Genomic DNA, 19,883 nt, shown 5'->3' with positions numbered 1-19,883 from the left:
ACCAGCCTGTTATGGAAGAAGAAGAAGGAGCACAACAGCGCGGCTGCCGAATCAAATCGAACCGGACCGGCTGAGGCTGGATCTTCTGGCCGGTGATTAGCAGCGTTATTCGTGAGATAAACCGGCGGAGGATTTCGCTGTTGTTTGCCGTCGAGTGTAGCTGCGCTCGCGCGCAGCTGGAGTTCAGCGGCGGTACCTCGGGGCGCGCGCGCGCCAAACCGAGATCAGCGGCAGCGGGGATTTTTTTCTTTTTTTTTTTTTTCTTTTCTTTTTTTCATGGGACACGGCAGGGCGCCCCCCTCCGCTCGGTCGTCGTTCCCCAGCCGTGGACCGGCGCCGCTCGCCGCCTCTTATGGACTCCTCCTGAGCTTTTAGCTTCCTGGCTTCCTACTCGGCGCGCGCGTCATGTTCTCCGTGCGCATCGTCACCGCGGACTTCTACGTGACGAGCCCCGTCAGGGAGCTGGACGTGTGCCGCTCCGACTTCAGGGACAGCGACGTCAAGAAGGTTCCGGTGGTGCGGATCTTCGGGGCGACGCCTGCAGGTGAGTTGGCCGGATTCGGTTCGGGCGTGTAGCGCGCACGCGCCTGCTTTTGTCTGGAGGAGAAGTTAGCGGTGATTGTGCGCGGACCCGTTATCTTGCAGCGGACGCCGCCGCCGCTCCTGCTGTGTGTGCGGACTGCGCTGCTCCTCCTCCTCCTGGCGCTTTGTGTGCTGCCGTGCGTGAGGAGGCGCGCACCTCTGAGGTCGACCTGCACCTCCACGTGCGGCTGCTTTGTGTTTGCAGCAACCTGTGGAGCGCCTCCTCTTTTGGCTCCCTTCATGTGGAGATGATGGTTTGTTTGTTTGTTTTACGCATTTCTTTGACAGACACCTGTTATTACAACACTTATAATGATGATAAGAGCAATCCGAGTTTTCTGACTTCTGTCAAGGGTTGACAAGGACTCAAAATAACAGATATGTGATTCACAAAGTGATCCGGACTTCACCTGGCTCTGGATTCCGCAGTACAGCAATATGTGCATGCTGATCCAGAATGGTCCGACTATCAAGATGTTGCAATCTGATATTTAATTTAAAAGCTGAAAGAAAATGGTGTCTTCCTGATCTTGGATTTACATCATAATGTTGTATCCCTGAAGTAGTTTTGACATAATCCTTAAAAGTCTAAAGAAAATCCTGATCCAGAATCTGGGTCTAGACCACCTCCAACATTTAATGGAGTCTTCTTGGCCTAATATCTGTCTGTGGTGAAAATTCCATCAAAATCTGTGCAGTAGTTTTGACGTAATCCTGCTAACAGACAGACAGACAAATCAATAAATAAACAAGGATGATTTTATTATGTCCTTGGTGAACATAATAATAATAATAACAATAATGTAAAGCAAAAGATAGAAATATAACGACGATGCTTCTTTGCTGAATTCCTGTTTGAAGTGATGCTCTTAAACACTGTCTGTAGTTCCCAAAAGTATTCCAAAATGTAAAAAATATTTGGGTTTTTACACAAATTACATAATTTGTGGCAATTTGAAAGGAATAGTGGCAGCAGGGGTCCAGGAGCATGACCACCCCCCAATTGTTTGGAAAAAATAAGTTCCTACAGGTTTTTGGTTTTTCCAGCAGTCATGGTCACTACAGCAGATCCGATGTGGATCTGGAAAATCTTTGGGAAAAGGATGGCTTTGGTGGCTTCTGGTGCATTTTGTGTTTCCTGTCTTTGTGTGCGCATTGTTTTAGTAGCACTTGTACTATAACCAATAGTAACAGGTAAATAACTGGGTTTCAGTTCCACACACACCTTCTCTCACTACATCCTCACAATCTGAACCTCATCTGTTGAGACTAATATTCGGTGTATCGTATGTGAAATCACCGGAAGCCTCCCAACTGACCACCTCTGCTTTGCTTCATGCTTTCACAAACTGTTAAAATTGCCTTCTGTTTTACTGGTTTTTAAGATATTGGGGCTGTAAAATTGAGGTGTGACACTGATTTTACTGAAAAAAATGAGAGGTACAGAAAAAGCTGACAGACTCTAAAGGGCCTTTCACGCCGGAAGCGTTGACAGTATTAGAAGCATCGCTAATCGGTCTAAAAAGCTTCATTTTCTGTGAGACGCTTCATGTTTTACAGAGCTAAAGTGACGCTTCACCAGGAGTACACGTTGCCGCTTGTCGTCAAGCTGTCACGGTCAAAGTTCAACCCAATCCAGCTTGCGCCGCTGTGAGCTGTGATGTAGCTTTGCGCTGTCCAATAGAAACGAGGCATCAAACCAAAACACAGAAGACTGAAGTATCTGTGACGGATCTGTATAAAACACTGTTTTATACAGAGCCGTGGCAGAAACTTGTCACAGAACTGCTCATTTATACACAGCAGTTTTCTGAAGAAAATCCTTGCAAATGTTTTTTAACCTCAAAATTAATTTGATTACTGTAAAAAAAAAAAACTTCTTACATTAGAGCACTTGTAATTAAAATAATAAAAAATAAATGCTTCTTCTGAGCTGTAAATTAAAACCATAACTTACCTTTTTGTTTCAGATGAGATGATTTCTTGATTAAAATGATAAGGAACCTTGGACATTTATTTTTAGTCAAATAAAATAGCATGGAAATGAATCTGTACATTTTTAAGTCTGGTAGATTAGTCGTATCTGCATTTCAACCAGAAAAAGAGACACCATAAATAAATACATGTCTGTTATAGATGCAACAGGAGATGATGTAACAATAACTGCAGTGTGATTGTTAATGCGACATAAACCTCATGATGAAATAATTTTTTAATTAAGTCATTTCATCTTGTAATTATGTCCTCAGAATATGTCTTTCATGTTGTGATCAGGACACAGTGATTTCTAAAATGTGAATTTGACTCGTGATTGTGAATGTTATAAAATTGTGCACAATAGGGGCGGGGCTTCTACCTCTGCAAATGTCTTTTGACTGAACTTTGACTTTGTGGACATATTTTAATGATCCATTCATTTAATGTTAAAATATAAAATGAAACAGCTTTTTAAAAAATAATAAATTAGTTGCTGTTTAAAGAGCCACTTTAAGGGTGTGTTCACACCCGAAAGTCTGAAACAAGGTTCATGTTTTTGTTTCATTGTGTACTGTTCCTCTGGTTTGTTTGCTTTCCCGATGCAATGTTGCGTTCACACTCAAGAACTTCTTGTGATGTCCTGACATCTGTGTCTCTCTGTGCTTGATTGGTCTGTAGACGGGAGTGCGTCTGGCGTCGGGTTCCTTTTGTTGTAGCTACGCGCTCGTGGACCAGCAGCATGTGCTCTTCACAGCATCGGCAACGAAACGGACAATGAGAGACGGATTATTTAAGTGCAGAGAGTCATTCGGGTGTGATCAGGTGAATTGGATATTACAGACACGCGTTAAATGAAACTGCAAAATGTAAATATCAAGTAGAACCAGAACTTCCTGTTTTATAGAAACACCATAAAATGTGCAGAACACCAAAGCTTTAAATGAATTTGATTGTCTCTTCTTCTTCTGTTTAATTGGTAACCTGTCTCAACTTTCTGTATTTGTCTCAAAAGTCTAAACCATCCAGAAAGTACAAATGAACAAATGGGACCGTGGTCCAGTTTGATTTGTCAGACCCAGTTTGAGTCCTCTGGTCCCGATTGTGGTCCATGGCAGCTTTCACGTCTCATATTTTGGTTCCAACCAAACTGAAAGTCAAAAAATCCAGATCAAACAGAATTGTCTTGAATGCGTCCTAAATCTTGCTTAAAACTGGACTTTGTACTTTGGGACTTGGACATGAAAGTCCAACATTTTTATCAGTAAAATGGAGATAAATTTTTTTTTTTTTTTTTTTTACAGTGTTGTTTTATTGATCATCTTGAATTGTGCACCGGATGAGGATAAAGACGGGCCGTCCATCTGGAGTTCTCTCAGCCGCCGTGTCCTCGCGGCGGTGCGTCAGAGGACTTTGAGCTCTGATGGACTCTCAGGCGCCGCTCGAACCCGATCTCACTGAAACCAGCTGCGTGATTCTAAGTTCAGACACGTTCACGTGCGCACAGGAAACGTTTGCGGCGTGCGTGTCCATGCAGTACAGAGGACGGGCCGACATTTAGCTTCCTGGTTCCTTTTTGTCCTGCTTTCTAATAAAGCAGGACCGCCGAGCGCTCCGATGTCCAAATGTCCTCACTGCAAAACAGTACAACGCTTCCCAGCACAGCGACTGAAATCCTCTCTTAAAACCCCATTTGACCGCTGAGAGCGCGACACCGCAGACGTGCGTATTCTGTGTCTCTGGATATTTTTAGAAGTGTTATTCCTCCACTCAGGTGTGACTCTGCTGGTTTGGGTTTTGCCAGTAACACTCAGGACGAGTCCATCCAGCGTCCACCAGGACGAGTCTCAGTGAGGATTAAAGGATTTGGAGCAGAGTGGGGCGGGTTAGCGAGTCACATCTGGTTTTTTGTTGTTGTTTTTTGTCATAAATTCTGCGCTGCCGCTCCTCAGCTGCAGGAATGTCGGGCCACAGTAAAGCACTCTGACAAATGTGGCGGCCCTGCGGTCATGTCGGTGTAAACGCACCGTACAAGTGGCTGTTTTGATGCATGTTGAGAACTGAGCCATGTGTTTAATATGTACGCTGATGCCAGATTACTGTTTTTTCCAGACCACTGTGTCTCGGTGAAGTCGGCACATCTGTCCAAAAAGGCATCGTGAAGAGGAAAAAAACTACGCCGGACTGTTTGTCCAAATGTGCACCGGCGGGGTGGGGGGGGTTGTGGCGCACCAATCTATAAGTCACAACGTGACCTATATTATCACAATGTGGTGTGGCTGCTTCAAGGAACAAGAGGCTAAATGAATTGAATCCGTGCATTATTTATTGATTATCAAACATTGTTAGCAAGCAGAAGATAACGGGCTAATTAACGTTACTATAACGTAGCACGGTGGATTAGTGGTTAGCACTGTTGCCTCACAGCAAGAAGGTCATGGGATTGCTTCCTGCCCTTTCTGTGTGGAGTTTGTTCCCCATGTTCGTGCGGGTTCCCTCTGGTGCTCCGGCTTCCTCCCACATCCAAAGACACACAGGTTAGGTGGACTGTAAACCAGCCGTAGGTGTGCGTGCAAGTGTCTTTATCTGTCTATGTGGCCCTGCGATAGACTGGCATACTGTCCAGGGTGAACCCCGCCACTCACTTTATGACTGCTGGGACAGCGCCCCCCCCCACCCAACCCCCTGTGCCGACTCTTCATTGAAATAAGTGGGTGAACAAAGTCTGAGTCTTCTTTTGGCCACTGAACAGACGATCACAGGTGAGGTAAACCTGCAGCATAATTAAATGTTTGAAATTGCTGAAAACTTGGCTTATTTGTAATGCAAACACCGCATTAGCAAGCAGAAGCAAACGGGTTTATTAATGCTATTGTCAGAGCACAAGGACCTTCTTTTTGCCACTGAATAGATGAAAACGCATCAAGTAAGGGGTGGAGCCTGGGTAGAGCGTGCGGGAGGCTGGATGTAACAAAAACACTACTGTGCTAATCATTCTGCCCCCAGATGATCTTTGTTCACAGCCAATCCCAGAAGCCGAAGAAGGTCACATGATATGTCTCTTTCAGCAGACTGACTGTACCCAGTCTGTGTGAGACGTTGCTGCAGAAAGTTGCTGCAACCTGATGCCGTTAGTCTGACAATTTCAAATTGACCATAAATCTCTCTGTATTAGTTATTTGTGGTATAAAAGTCAAAATTAGTGATGGATATGAAGAGTGAACATGTGCAGTTCAGTTATAACAAAATGGAAATGTAATGAACGGAGGAAGGAATGAAGCTTGATATGTAATATACAGTCTTCATTTAATGACATTTTATCTAAATTACTCAGAATGTAGTAATATACAGTGACTGACAGCATTTTCACTCAGTATGTGAAATTATGTTTTTTTTTTTTAATTTGTACATTCATTGTACAGTCTACAATTTATCAGATATATATTACATAACTTTTGTGACTCGGAGACTTTGGAGCACCAAAGCAGTTTGTCCACACGAATATGTTTTCAAAAAGTTTTAAAGAGTTTTCAGAAAAAAATTTTAGATTCTGAGCCAAATACTTTTTTCTTTATAGTGTTTTAGACAAATGGGCCGCACATTCAGGAAGCTGAGGTTGTTCTGAACATTTTGATATGCAACACGTGGGCATTATACTCAAAGTACTTTTTAAAAAGGGAACTATTGAAGGTATGGTACAATCTTGAAAATACTCCTGACACCAGAGTGTTGAATGGACTCTGTCCGAGTGCAGTGTGTTTGTAACACTGTATGTGGTGTTCTTTTGTTGTCCATGTTGCTGCAGTAACGTTACAGACGTGTTTGTAGAGCGTGTTTACTAGTCGGCACTAAAATATCTTGCCTTCATGCTGATATTTATCGCTAATGCAGTGGCCTGGAGAGAGAGTGTGTGTGTGTGTGTGTGTGTGTGTGTGTGTGTGTGTGTGTGTGTGTGTGTGTGTGTGTGTGTGTGTGTGTGTGTGTGTGTGTGTGTGTGTGTGTGTCTCTCTCTCAGCCTTGTTCTCATCAGCGTACTTACTCTAGTGTAAGAGGTCAGCGGTGCAGCTGCAACATGTGGTTCTGGCTACAACCCCTTGCCTGTGCTCCCTGTCCTTCCCTGACCGAACGGTTCCACGCTCGCTCTCACCACCAGCCCTCTGCAACCCGACGCCATGTTTCCTCCTCTTTCCTCCCTCTCTTTGTTGGCGCGTGCTCACTTCTGGAATAACTCGGCAGGCTGGAAATAGGAACGCCTCTGTTGTGAAGAATGTGCTCGTGACCGGCGCTGCACCGCCATCACTCTGATCCGGTCTGGTTGGAGGACTTGTTGCGGTAAATGGGCAGCGTCTCTTCACGTTGTCGAGTTGAATCCGCTGCAACCTTTTGAGGTTTGACAGTGCTGATCTTTAGCCGTGATGTTGGGAAGCTGCTGAAGCGACAGCAGGAGGAATCGGGTTTTTGCTGTTTGTTGGGTGTGTGTCAGTGTGGACGGTGAGCGTGACGGATTGTCCTGAATGAGGCCACGCGGGGAGGGAGGGCCTCTCTGTTCTTTGCCCCTCCCCCTAGCCTCTCTCCAGGGGAACCCTTAATGCCATCTGAAGGAATTCCTCTCTGATCCGTTAATGGGATAATCTGTGGATTCAGAGACTCCGGCTCATTAGGGGAAAGTTCATTGTTTCTTTAACTCTTTACTGGTTCCTCTGTGGCGTCCTCTGGACAGTCCGCGCCCCGGTTATGTCCACCAGACTTAAAACCCCAATTCCAATGAAGTTGGGATGTTGTGTAAAATGTAAATAAAAACAGAATACAATGATTTTCAAATCCTCTTCAACCTATATTCAATTGAATACACCACAAAGACAAGATATTTAATATTCAAACTGATAAACTTTATTGTTTTTGTGCAAATATTTGCTCATTTTGAAATGTCTGCAACAGGTTTCTAAAAAGCTGGGACAGTGGTATGTTTACCACTGTGTTACATCACCTTTCCTTCTAACAACACTCAATAAGCGTTTGGGAACTGAGGACACTAATTGTTGAAGCTTTGTAGGTGGAATTCTTTCCCATTCTTGCTTGATGTACGACTTCAGTTGTTCAACAGTCCGGGGTCTCCGTTGTCGTATTTTGTTCTTCATAATGCGCCACACATTTTCAATGGGTGACAGGTCTGGACTGCAGGCAGGCCAGTCTAGTACCTGCACTCTTTTACTACGAAGCCACGCTGTTGTAACACGTGCAGAATGTGGCTTGGCATTGTCTTGCTGAAATAAGCAGGGACGTCCCTGAAAAAGACGTTGCTTGGATGGCAGCATGTGTTGCTCCAAAACCTGGATGTACCTTTCAGCATTGATGGTGCCATCACAGATGTGTAAGTTGCCCGTGCCATGGGCACTAACACACCCCCATACCATCACAGATGCTGGCTTTTGAACTTTGTACTGGTAACAATCTGGATGGTCTTTTTGCTCTTTTGTCCAGAGGACACGACGTCCATGATTTCCAAAAACAATTTGAAATGTGGACTCATCAGACCACAGCACACTTTTCCACTTTGTGTCTGTCCATTTCAAATGAGCTCGGGCCCAGCGAAGGTGGCGGCGTTTCTGGATGTTGTTGATGTACAGCTTTCACTTTGCATGGTAGTTTTAACTTGTAGATGTAGCGACGAACTGTGTTAACTGACAATGGTTTTCTGAAGTGTTCCTGAGCGCACGCGGTAAGATCCTTTACACAATGATATTGGTTTTTAATGCAGTGACGCCTGAGGGATCGAAGGTCACGGGCATTCAGTGTTGGTTTTCAGCCTTGCCGCTTACGGGTAGAAAGTTCTCCAGATTCTCTGAATCTTCTGATTATATTATGAACTGTAGATGATGGAATCCCTAAATTCCTTGCAATTGAACATTGAGAAACATTGTTCTTAAACTGTTGGACTATTTTTTTCACGCTGTTGTTCACAAATTGGTGATCCTCACCCCATCTTTGCTTGTGAATGGCTGAGCCTTTTGGGGATGCTCCTTTTATACCCAATCATGACGCTCACCTGTTTCCAATTAACCTGTTCACCTCTGGAATGTTCCAAACAGGTGTTCTTTGAGCATTCATCAACTTTCCCAGTCTTTTGTCCTAACTTTTTTGAAACGTGTTGCAGGCATCCATTTCAAAATGAGCAAATATTCCAAAAAAATATTATGATGAGGCTAATTTATTCTAAATATAATTATTAAATCATCACTTTTACAGCCAGTTTTCTTGAGACAAGTCAGATTAATGCATTATCTTTAATTTGGGTAGTTCATTTTCTCAGCTATAGAAATGACCTGTGATGGCGTGGCGTCTCATCCGGGGGGGTCGTTGACTCTTATTTGCATCACGCTACTCTGTCCAGGGATGTGCACCATTTTGGTGAACCTCTTCAGGTGTAGTCACATTATGACAGCCTGATTAGCATCTGATTGAAATATCGCTTAATCCGTCAGTCTCTGGTGGATTTAGGGTTCTGATAGACGTCACATTTTTACTGGCATCACAAAGACCTGCATTCAACTGAACAATTTTTTAGACATATATATATATATATATATATGCGCTGGGGGAGCCGGATTTGAGCAGGATTCGCTGAGGTCTGAATGCAAATGTTGCTTGCCTCTACTGGTGGTTGGCTCTCACTGCGGTATTGTATCACTTCCTGTTCCGGAGCACAGCGGTGTTTTTCTGTATCTGTTAGCTGTTTAATCTGCGCAGTTAGATTGATCTAGTTATCTAGATTACGATTTGTTTCCCAGTGTAATCTTTACGTGCCTTAACTAAAGCACTCCTTCTGCTGAATCACCTCTAAATTATTTACACATTATTCACTTTGCGTGTTTTTAGGAATCCGCTAGCTTAGCGTAGCTACTAGCTCTTAGCCGGTTTAGCATGGCGGCTTCTCCTGTCTCTCCCGCACTTTTCTGCTCTGGGTGTGAAATGTTTAGTTATTCCTCGGCCTCCTTTAGCAGTAACGGTACTTGTAATAAGTGTAGCTTATTCGTAGCTTTGGAGGCCAGGCTGGGCGAATTGGAGACTCGGCTCCGCACCGTGGAAAATTCTACAGCTAGCCAGGCCCCTGTAGTCGGTGCGGACCAAGGTAGCTTAGCCGCCGTTAGTTACCCCCTGGCAGATCCCGAGCAGCCGGGAAAGCAGGCCGACTGGGTGACTGTGAGGAGGAAGCGTAGCCCTAAACAGAAGCCCCGTGTACACCGCCAACCCGTTCACATCTCTAACCGTTTTTCCCCACTCGACGACACACCCGCCGAGGATCAAACTCTGGTTATTGGCGACTCTGTTTTGAGAAATGTGAAGTTAGCGACACCAGCAACCATAGTCAATTGTCTTCCGGGGGCCAGAGCAGGCGACATTGAAGGAAATTTGAAACTGCTGGCTAAGGCTAAGCGTAAATTTGGTAAGATTGTAATTCACGTCGGCAGTAATGACACCCGGTTACGCCAATCGGAGGTCACTAAAATTAACATTAAATCGGTGTGTAACTTTGCAAAAACAATGTCGGACTCTGTAGTTTTCTCTGGGCCCCTCCCCAATCGGACCGGGAGTGACATGTTTAGCCGCATGTTCTCCTTGAATTGCTGGCTGTCTGAGTGGTGTCCAAAAAATGAGGTGGGCTTCATAGATAATTGGCAAAGCTTCTGGGGAAAACCTGGTCTTGTTAGGAGAGACGGCATCCATCCCACTTTGGATGGAGCAGCTCTCATTTCTAGAAATCTGGCCAATTTTCTTAAATCCTCCAAACCGTGACTATCCAGGGTTGGGACCAGGAAGCAGAGTTGTAGTCTTACACACCTCTCTGCAGCTTCTCTCCCCCTGCCATCCCCTCATTACCCCATCCCCGTAGAGACGGTGCCTGCTCCCAGACCACCAATAACCAGCAAAAATCTATTTAAGCATAAAAATTCAAAAAGAAAAAATAATATAGCACCTTCAACTGCACCACAGACTAAAACAGTTAAATGTGGTCTATTAAACATTAGGTCTCTCTCTTCTAAGTCCCTGTTGGTAAATGATATAATAATTGATCAACATATTGATTTATTCTGCCTTACAGAAACCTGGTTACAGCAGGATGAATATGTTAGTTTAAATGAGTCAACACCCCCGAGTCACACTAACTGTCAGAATGCTCGTAGCACGGGCCGGGGCGGAGGATTAGCAGCAATCTTCCATTCCAGCTTATTAATTAATCAAAAACCCAGACAGAGCTTTAATTCATTTGAAAGCTTGACTCTTAGTCTTGTCCATCCAGACAAGAATGGCGATGCGTGGCGTTCACACGGACTGATCACTTTACTGCTCTGATATAGTCAATCATCTTTACATTTAGATTTATTCCCCCATTTGACAGTTTTCTGTTATAAATCAATATATGGTTTAGTAACGTAATACAGTGATAGAGCAGACACCACGGCACACCAGCATTTTTTTTTTTCTTTTTTTTTTTTGGAGCAAGACTTCATTAAATCAACATTAATGATAATAATATTAAAGCAAACAGAACTCTGGTATCGGATCGGAAATGTATCGTTATCAGCAGATCTCCAAATTCCGCTATCGGCATCGGATTGGAAGTGAAAAAGTGTGGATTGGTGCGTCCCTAGTTTGAACGCATTTGAATATCGTAGAAGTAACGAACAAGTAGAAGACAAAATGGAGAACAAACCTAAAACCATAAAGAAAGCTCTCAATCTCATGTTCACTCAAAGTTTTCGGCACGCACAAAAATTTTTCAGTGGACTTGCCAGGACATCAGCTGACAAGGAACAAATGTAACGAATGAGAAAAGAACTTTTACAGAACAAAAACTAGCATGAACGGATTATAGAATTTTGTATATGTTGCTCATACGTTTCCTCAATCCATGACAGACACTTTACTGCATTTTATTTTGGGAAGTAGTTTGTATATAAGTTGAAAAAGTGCTACAAAAAATATTATTGTTATTGTAGCAGCAGTGTATGTCTGGGCCTTTTATTGTGAAAGGTGAGGTGTGTTTTTTTGCATGATGCTCAGTGTTGGAACCATTTCCTCTGATCACTGGCCACATAACGGTGCCTCCGTGTGTCCATGCGAGCGGAACCCTCAGTTTGATGACCTGCAGCATGTCATCGTTTCCTCAGTTTATCAGATGATAGAAGTTCACCTTCACACTCACTTTTCCTGCTTCTCCTTTATCCTTCTTTTTCTCATTTCCAGTGGACTCTTTGGTCTCAGGAGGACTTGTCCACACACACACACTGTAAGAAGTGAATGGGCTTAGCTCCACCCCCTTCACGGCGGGTGGTGTGGTCCAGGTCTCACACAGGCTTACTCACCTCGGGTGGCTTTTGTGAGGCCTTGCAGCCCCGCAGTGACTCGTTTCTGGCTAATGAGTGACATCTATCGCCTGTACACGCAGCAGCGGTTCACTCAGAATCACGCCGGATGCCGGCGGTGTGAGTCATGTTCAGCGTATTATCAAACCGTGACACGTTCATGTTCATTCAGTAAATCAGAGGCCTTTCCTTTAATAGAGTCGCAGCCAAGCAGATGAAGCAGCGTCAACATTCAGAGGTACAAAACATGTTTACATCAACATTCCTGCTCCGCCTGTTTGGAAACGGATGTGGGATGGCTGTAAAAACTAATTAGAAATATTGATTAAAGCAAACTGAGCTGCTTTAATTATTGATTAGCTGGATGGCTGATGTCCCGCGCTGTCCGCCGTGCCAGCAAAAACCAGTTAAACAAACGAGGGCGACAAACATCAGGTTTGTTTTGGTGCTGTGATGTCGAACGCTGAAAACCGCTTATTTTTACTGAACACACCAGCCGTCATGTGACACAGCAGAGTTTATCAGGGGAGGAGCCCTGTTCACACTGGGGGCAGCAGTCAAATCCGCCCCATCCTACACACTCGAGCTAAGTTCTTCTTGTTCTGTCATTGTGATCCTTCACCTCTTGGCCTTGAGGTTCTTTATCTCGCTGCAGCGCTGGTTTGCCATCTTCTTGCGCCCGTGAGATGTTCCTGTTCGAATATATTCTGGCTCCAACACATTCTGCCCAAATTGTTTTGTATTTCCTGCTCTATGGATTCTTTTTGTGGCCATCACAAACTACTACTAAAGACAAACAAGATGCTTTATGAAGTTTGGACAAAGTTAATTTTCAGAATTTGGCAGGGGGTTTGCACATGACCCGAATGCCGACTGTGTGAAACCGGAACTATAACGTCATAATCCCCAAACTAGCCCAATTCCAGCGACATTTGCATTCACACGTCTGCGAACAAAAGAATCTTAAGTCCTTAAGGCTTAAATCTGAATGGTGCCGTTCAGACTCAGAAAAAACCTACAGGTGAACCCTGTTAATTTGCGTGAGTTGGGATCCACAAAAGTTATCTGAAATCGTGAGTTAACTAAGTTGACCAAAAAATCTTCAGATCAGCTCACCTTAGCCATATGATAATAGTTTCGACCATTTGAAGCGTGATTCCTTCTTGGATGGTGATGATTTCTTTATCTGGAGTTGGTTCGGAATCTTTATTTTCTCCTCCGGCTGCAGGTCAGCGGTGAGGACTTCATCAGTGCGGAAGATTCCTGATGATTCAAAGTTTTTGGGTGTGACTCTTTAGATCCTTACTGCCAGTTCCCATCGGGCCGGAACTTGTACATGCACAGAATCATCCACCCTCATCGCTGACCTACAGCAGCCGGAGGAGGAAAAAAGATTCCAAACCCACTCCGGATGAAGAAATTATTGTCCTGAATCGTCCACACTGATGCCCCCCCCCCCCCCCCCCCCCAAAAAATGCTTACATCAAAATGGACTTTTATAGGTAGTCTAAATTGTCAGCATCCACAACTTAACCGCGAGTAAAGCTGAATCATGACTTGCGCGTTCGCGAGGTAACGGGGCTCAGTTGTATCCGTCTTAAGTCAGATTCTCTCCGAATACGACTTGAGCTGGATTGCCAACACCAATTTGGACGGGTTCTAACAGTGAAAAAATTTAACTCAGTGGGACATAGTTATCTCAGACGTAGGGACTCGAGTTTGAGACTTGGGCTCAGGTCACGCTTAAGCCGCTTTATGCTGTAGAATCTGGAGATCAGCACCAACACTGTCTGGACTCCAGATCTACATAGGGGAGTGATCAGGGTACACTGGAACACCCTGAGATAAGTACCTGTGAGCAGGTACTGTGATGTCAGAGTGACGTCTTCCCAGTGAGTCTAGTATTTGTTCAGGGAGTGTCCTGGTTATGGTCTGTTTCCTGCTTTCCTGGACAGGGTTCTGACTCAGGTCCTGGAGTCCACTTGGGTGCCTTTACTAGTGAGAAAAGGGTCACTCGCCTTGATTTGGTAGCTGATGCTGTGACCTTTGGAGACTCACTGGAGGCCTACAGTGTGTTGCAGAGTGAGGAGTCAGGATATGTTTTGGTGCTTGTCCTGGATCAAAGCTCTCACTGAAAGTGTAAAATTTGTGAAACATTTCACTTAAATCATCAGAAACATTCATGTTCCCCTTTCATATAGTTCTGCTTAGGAAGAACGCGCGGAGTCGGGAGGTTGAGACAGATGCGTTTGGTGATGTCATTTGTAGGAGAACGAAGGTTCAGGTCTTCAGGGTCCTGATGCTTCCAGTCTTAAATTATGGCTCTGAGACTTGGACTTGAATCTTTGGCTTCAGGCTGTGACGGGACGTCTTTAGTTCTCAGTCTGTGCTGAGGGTTCTCCGGTACTGCTGTGTCAGGAGAACAGTTCCATACTCACATGAGATGTGCTCCTTGCTTTGTGGATGAAGGTCAGTTACGATATTATGTCCATGCAGCACACGTCCCTCAACGTGATCCAAGACCCCGACACCTGGAGGAGGTCCAGCTGATGCCCAAGTATCACACGGCTACATGAGGGAGGTAGTGGACTCTCTGCCTGGATGGAACCAGGACCCAGAAAGGTTCTTTAGAGTGGAGGACACATGTTTAGTTTGTTTTTCTGTTTGTGGCAAAAAAGAAAAACATTTTACACATATAAAACTTTAATTATAGTTTAGTTTTTTTTTTTTGTTTTTTTTTTTTTTACTTTGTGTGTTTCTAATTTTGACAATTTCAGTGCAAACAAATTTCACCTTTTCCTCCCGCCGTCTTTGGTTAATCTGCTGTTTCAGATCCCCAGTCAGGAAGCACAAGCATGAATATTCACAGCACGGCGCACTGACATGTTAAAAAAAAATAATCACGGAATAAATAACTGCGGCGCAACAGACGCTAAAACAGCTGCTTTTATATTTGACCAACAACCGTCTTTTATAATCCAAACCAAAAACCATCCGTCTTTTATAATCCAAACCAAAAACCATCCGTCTTTTTATAGTTCTGTAATTGCACACACTCTGTGTCTCTGTCTGTCTCTGTCTGTCTGCCTGTGAATGTGTCTGTCTCTCTGTGTCTCTGTCTGTCTCTTTGTGTCTCTGTGCCTGTCTGTGCCTCTCTGTGTCTTTCTCTGTCTGTCTCTCTCTCTGTGTGTCTCTCTGTCTGTCTGTCTGCGTCTCTGTCTGTCTCTTGTCCACTGATTCATACGTGTGTAGGACTGAAAACATGGCAAAGACCTGAAGGACACATGTAGTTTGTGGACGTCCAGCCTCGGTGTTGGACCAGGACAGACTAAATTACACAACGTCCAGAGACCAGAAGTCTGAATTCTGGTGTGTAGTCGAGGTCGTGCTGCAGAAAGTCGGAGCAGAATCCTGAAGTTGTTCCCGTTCACGTCACAGCAGGGGGCACTGGAGTTGAAGTTGGGCAGTTTCCGTTATCCGGGCGGTGAGATGGAAGCTACTCACTGGATGAGGAGGATGGGGGAACTGGACGTAATTTGTCTTGCTGTGCGGCAGTGGAATCCGGGCCCAGAAACGGACCTGCTGTCCGGCGGGTTTCTTCCGGATGTTCCGTCGCCCTGTGTGGTCCGCAGGCCCACGCTGGCACGTGTTGTTGGTTCAGTTCAGGTCCTCGGCTCAGTCTCAGACTCTTCTTTTCTCTTCCTGTCCCTTTGTGACCGGGGGGGGGGGACTGAGCCCAAGCCCTCGGCGCTCCGCCGGGAACGCTGCTCTGTTTGAAGACGGATTAAGTCCTCGTTTAAAAAGACTGAAGGAATTTGGCAGCCAGAGAAAAGATTGAATCAGTGCTGGGGGCGGAGCTACTTTCAACCTGCCATTCAACAGAGTGTGAGTGAGTGAGTGAACTCAAAGCCATTAAGTTCACATCTGCAGGTATATCTGAAGGAGGGGGTGCAGCACCGCCTCATGTTACACACACACACACACGTTTTCATCAGTGAAGCTTTCACCTCGTTACGTGTAAGTTGTTGCATTTAACTTTCCGTGTTTTTCTCCAGAGCTTTTAAGTCTTTTTTTTTTTTCCAGATCCAGTGGGGAGACCCCCCCCCCCAACAAAAAACAATGAAAATCAGTGCAAAAGCAACAAGCAAAAAACTTTAACTCTCACTGAAAGTGGAGTCCGATGCGCTGTTGCTGCACTTTGCTGCATCCATGACACAGCGGAACCACATTTGGTCCTGGATGGCAACCACACGGGCAGGCAGCCGGTCCTTCCCTGCCTCTCCAAAGTAACCATCAATCTGCTGCAGTCAGGTGAAACATGGGTGTGTCCGTGGCCTTCTCCACACTGAGGTGTCTGTGTGCTGGATCATGCACATAGAAACACACCAGTTGGACGACACATCATGAAGACGCTGTATGAATCATCACGGCACTGAAAAGTGTGTATTTACATTTTTTGAATCACCTCAGTTAATGTGGTATTTTGGTATGAGATTGGTCTAATCTTAGTTCATGCTAAACCATTTTGGGGTTTTTCTGTTACATATGTCACAAAAGTGTTAAGCAAGCTGTGTCAAACTTAAATAATGTTTATAACAAGAAACTATCTGTCAAAACATTCAGAATTGTGGGACTTGGAAGATATTTTACATTGGCAGCCATATGGCAGTCATCAGTTCCACTTAGTGCAGCATTATAGTAGTAAAACAAGGATGCAGTAATGTTGATTAAGCAATGAAAATAGTACCTTTAAAATATCTTAAGTGGACTTTTACTCTAAGGTGTGGGTGGGCATTCTGTCCCCTCGCTACGCACCTGTACTGTCTGTTACCAGGAGGAAAACGGACACGAGAATGAGAAAAAACTTTATTTATGTGGCCTGTTCAAAAAGGGTATAGCACATGCCCCATGCATCAGAAACAGACTTTGTGCATATTGCAAGCAAAGGAGAATATAAAATATGTTTTTAAAACTTGCTTTGCTGCAGCACTGTCTGTGACATTGAGTGATAACTGACGCTGGCTGAGTGTTGTCAGCACTATTGATGATTGATGTGACTGTAACAGACATTGGTTGGTCGCCGTGCTTTGCTGTGGCCAGGGGGAGCATCCTTCATTGGAGAAAATGACCCGGGTCGACGGGTCTCTAGATAACACGTAGACGTGCACACAGGGCCTGGTGTGTTTTTGGGGTTCATGGTGCTGACGGTATTGTAGAATCTTGACTGCTATGGGTGTCTGGCCCAGCCCCAGGAGGAGGGAAAATCTGGGAGCCAAAGTCCTAAAAGCAGCACATGACGTGTGGGACACCGTGTCTCTGCCGTGGGACACCGTGTCTCTGCCGTGGGACACCGTGTCTCTGCCGTGGGACGCTATGCTGGTCTTCTTCGAGGATCTGTGTGTAATATTCTTTGTTCTTTTTTTTTTTTTTTTTTATTATTGTGCCCGTCTCTGTGTTTGTGCGTCGGGTTGACAGGAGCATTGCAGTCGCCCGCTGCACCAGCAGAGCTGCTGCTCATGTCGTGCGGCGGAGAGAGAAGCAGACGCAGTGTGAATATCAAATTACGGGGAGCCGGGGAAGAGGGCAGGCGCGGCTTGGAAATTTTTGTCATTGTCTGGCACAAGATCGTCGCCCCTGATCGAAGACTTGACGTGGGCGAGCGCACGCGGCGTCACTGAGCTCTGGCCGCGTCTTCTCGCATTCTAACATCTGTGCTGTTGCTATGCAGTCCTCTCTCCAGGAAACACATTTCCCAGCACAGGATTTAATTTTTCCCATATTTGTTGAGACTTAAATCTCGTTTCTTTTCACAGGAGATCAGATTCCTCCTGCCAGCTCGTTGTGTGCCTTTATTTTGACTCCTCCTCCTCCTGTCAGGGCGCTCCATGTTAGATCTGCCAGTACGTCTGCTGTGCGTCTCCAGTCAGGGAGCTTCTTTATTCAGCCAGGCTGCTTAAAATGGAGACGTGGAATATTCCTCATCTGCTGCACGGGGCTTTCAAACAAATGCCCATGATGCATTGCACAGTGGGGCACAACCTTTGCACCTTTATGTGCACTTATCACACCAGCTTGATGCTCCACAGCTCAGTTATTCACAGATTCTCCCTGATCAGTGAGTTTGATTAAACTCTGAGCTGCTCGCAGTTTACAGTCGAGTCCAACCAATATGGATTTTTTGGGGGCGGCTCATACCACAATTAGGAGGTTTAAAAAAAATGTATATGTGTACCGATATATACACTTAAAAACGTGGTCATGATTCCAAACATTTTAGTTATCAAACCCTGATGACAATAAATGTAACTGAGTTGATGTTTTACAGTTTAAAGATTAACTTTATGTAAACAACTATAAATATAACCACAATATAATAACCATAATCCCACCCTGATTGACGGCAAAAGCCAGCTGGTCACTTTGTCTCTGTCTCTTGTAGCTAATCTGACCAGGGGGTGATGGGGTCCCAGCCATGCTTTACTGCATTGTAAACAATGCTGTCAGTGCGCCCTCCACTAAAAACAGATTTTGTAGGGTGAGATGTTAATGATTGATCTGGTGTGGTGACCCCTAACGGGAGCAGCCAAATGCAGAAGAAGGTTTATTCAGTAAAATAAGTTTTCATATCAGCAAAACCCTGAGGACAGCAAGAACAGGCCTGAACAGCCAGGTAGGGAGGCCTTAGTCGATGAAGAATTTTGTATGTTATTAACAAAACCTTTAAAATCTGGCCTCACACGGAGACGAAGCCAGTGACGGGAGACCAGAACTGGGGTAATATGGTCAAACTTGCTGCTCCTGGAGAAAGTTCTAGCAACAGTGTTTTGAACCAGTTGCAGACCTCTGATGCTGGACTGCGGTAAACCAGAGAATAGGATGTTACAATAATCCAATCTAGAAGAGACAAAGGCATAAAAGTCTCTGTACAGAGGTGATAGAAAACATTCTTAGTTATTTCTGTAATGTATAGATCAAAGGACAGTGTGGGATCAAAGGTCACTCTGAGATTTTTCACCTTAGCACTGTGATGAATAACCCACAAATCCAAGGTCGACGTTAGCTGGTCAAACTGATGCCTGTGTCTCACAGGACCAATGACTGCCGTCTTGGCTTTGTCAGAATTTAAGATGTTTCTTGATACCCAGTTTTTCACTGAAGCCTTTCAGTCCTCTCAAGTCTTGGTGTGGTTGAGGTTATTTGCAGTTATCGGCATGTACAACTGAGTATCATCAGCATAGCAATAAAAAAAATGTCAAAACATCGCAATATCTGACCAATGGGTGCTAAATTGAGCGAGAATAACAAGTTGTCTAAAACAGACCCATGTGGTACCCTGTATTTCACAGGAACAAGATTTGATGGCATGTTGTGCTACAAGACAGCACACTGAGAGCAACTAGATAAATAACATCAGCCATGTGAGGACATTACCAAGCAATCCCAAAATGGATCTCAGACCTGTCTGGTAATATATGATGATCCACCGTGTCTAATGTGCTGCTTAAATTCATTTTATCTTAAAAAAAAAAAAAAAAAAAAAGAGCCTAGGCTGTAATTTCCCGGAGTTCTCCTTTACTGAGGGACTGATATAATTCTGTTTTTAAATCCAGTCATGAGTGTATAAAGTTTAAAATGAGTTGTTTGTGGGCATGTTAATGACATTTCTGTCACATGATTGATGTGAAACCAAAAGAATGCAAACATCTGAGGGGGAAGAGGAAGTTCCGTTTATCAGCAAATGGCAGTAAAAATGTCCAACTGGAGACACAACCAGATTCAGGAACGTCACAGAAACACGGAGCGAGAACGTGTCTGAGATCGAGGGTCTGCTGCTGTTACAGAGCAAATCCAGACGATTTTCAGAGGTCATCTGAGACGACACGCCGAGGACCCCCCCCCCGTTTTTTTTTTTTTTTTTTTTTTTTTCTTCTTTCGTCTGCATTCCTTTGTTGTCCTCAACAC

General features: G+C 44.6%; 1 protein-coding gene and 1 long non-coding RNA gene across 2 annotated transcripts in view; both read left to right on the top strand.

Annotated features, from left to right (window-relative positions):
- The first annotated feature begins 279 nt into the window (after nucleotides 1-279).
- rev3l (REV3 like, DNA directed polymerase zeta catalytic subunit) overlaps nucleotides 280-19,883 on the top strand; it is a 99,426-nt gene continuing 79,822 nt past the window's right edge. Inside the window, 1 exon segment of the mRNA XM_034162452.1 lies at nucleotides 280-544. Coding sequence (XP_034018343.1) covers nucleotides 406-544 — 139 coding nt within the window. The 5' untranslated portion in view covers nucleotides 280-405.
- On the top strand, nucleotides 596-15,782 carry LOC117503246. Its single transcript, XR_004558528.1, has 3 exons — nucleotides 596-608; nucleotides 14,499-14,502; nucleotides 15,554-15,782. It is a non-coding gene; the product is annotated as an uncharacterized LOC117503246 (long non-coding RNA).

This window comes from Thalassophryne amazonica, chromosome 21, assembly GCF_902500255.1.
Source record: "Thalassophryne amazonica chromosome 21, fThaAma1.1, whole genome shotgun sequence".
NCBI lineage: Eukaryota > Metazoa > Chordata > Actinopteri > Batrachoidiformes > Batrachoididae > Thalassophryne > Thalassophryne amazonica.
This window is presented reverse-complemented; position numbering and strand designations above follow the sequence as displayed.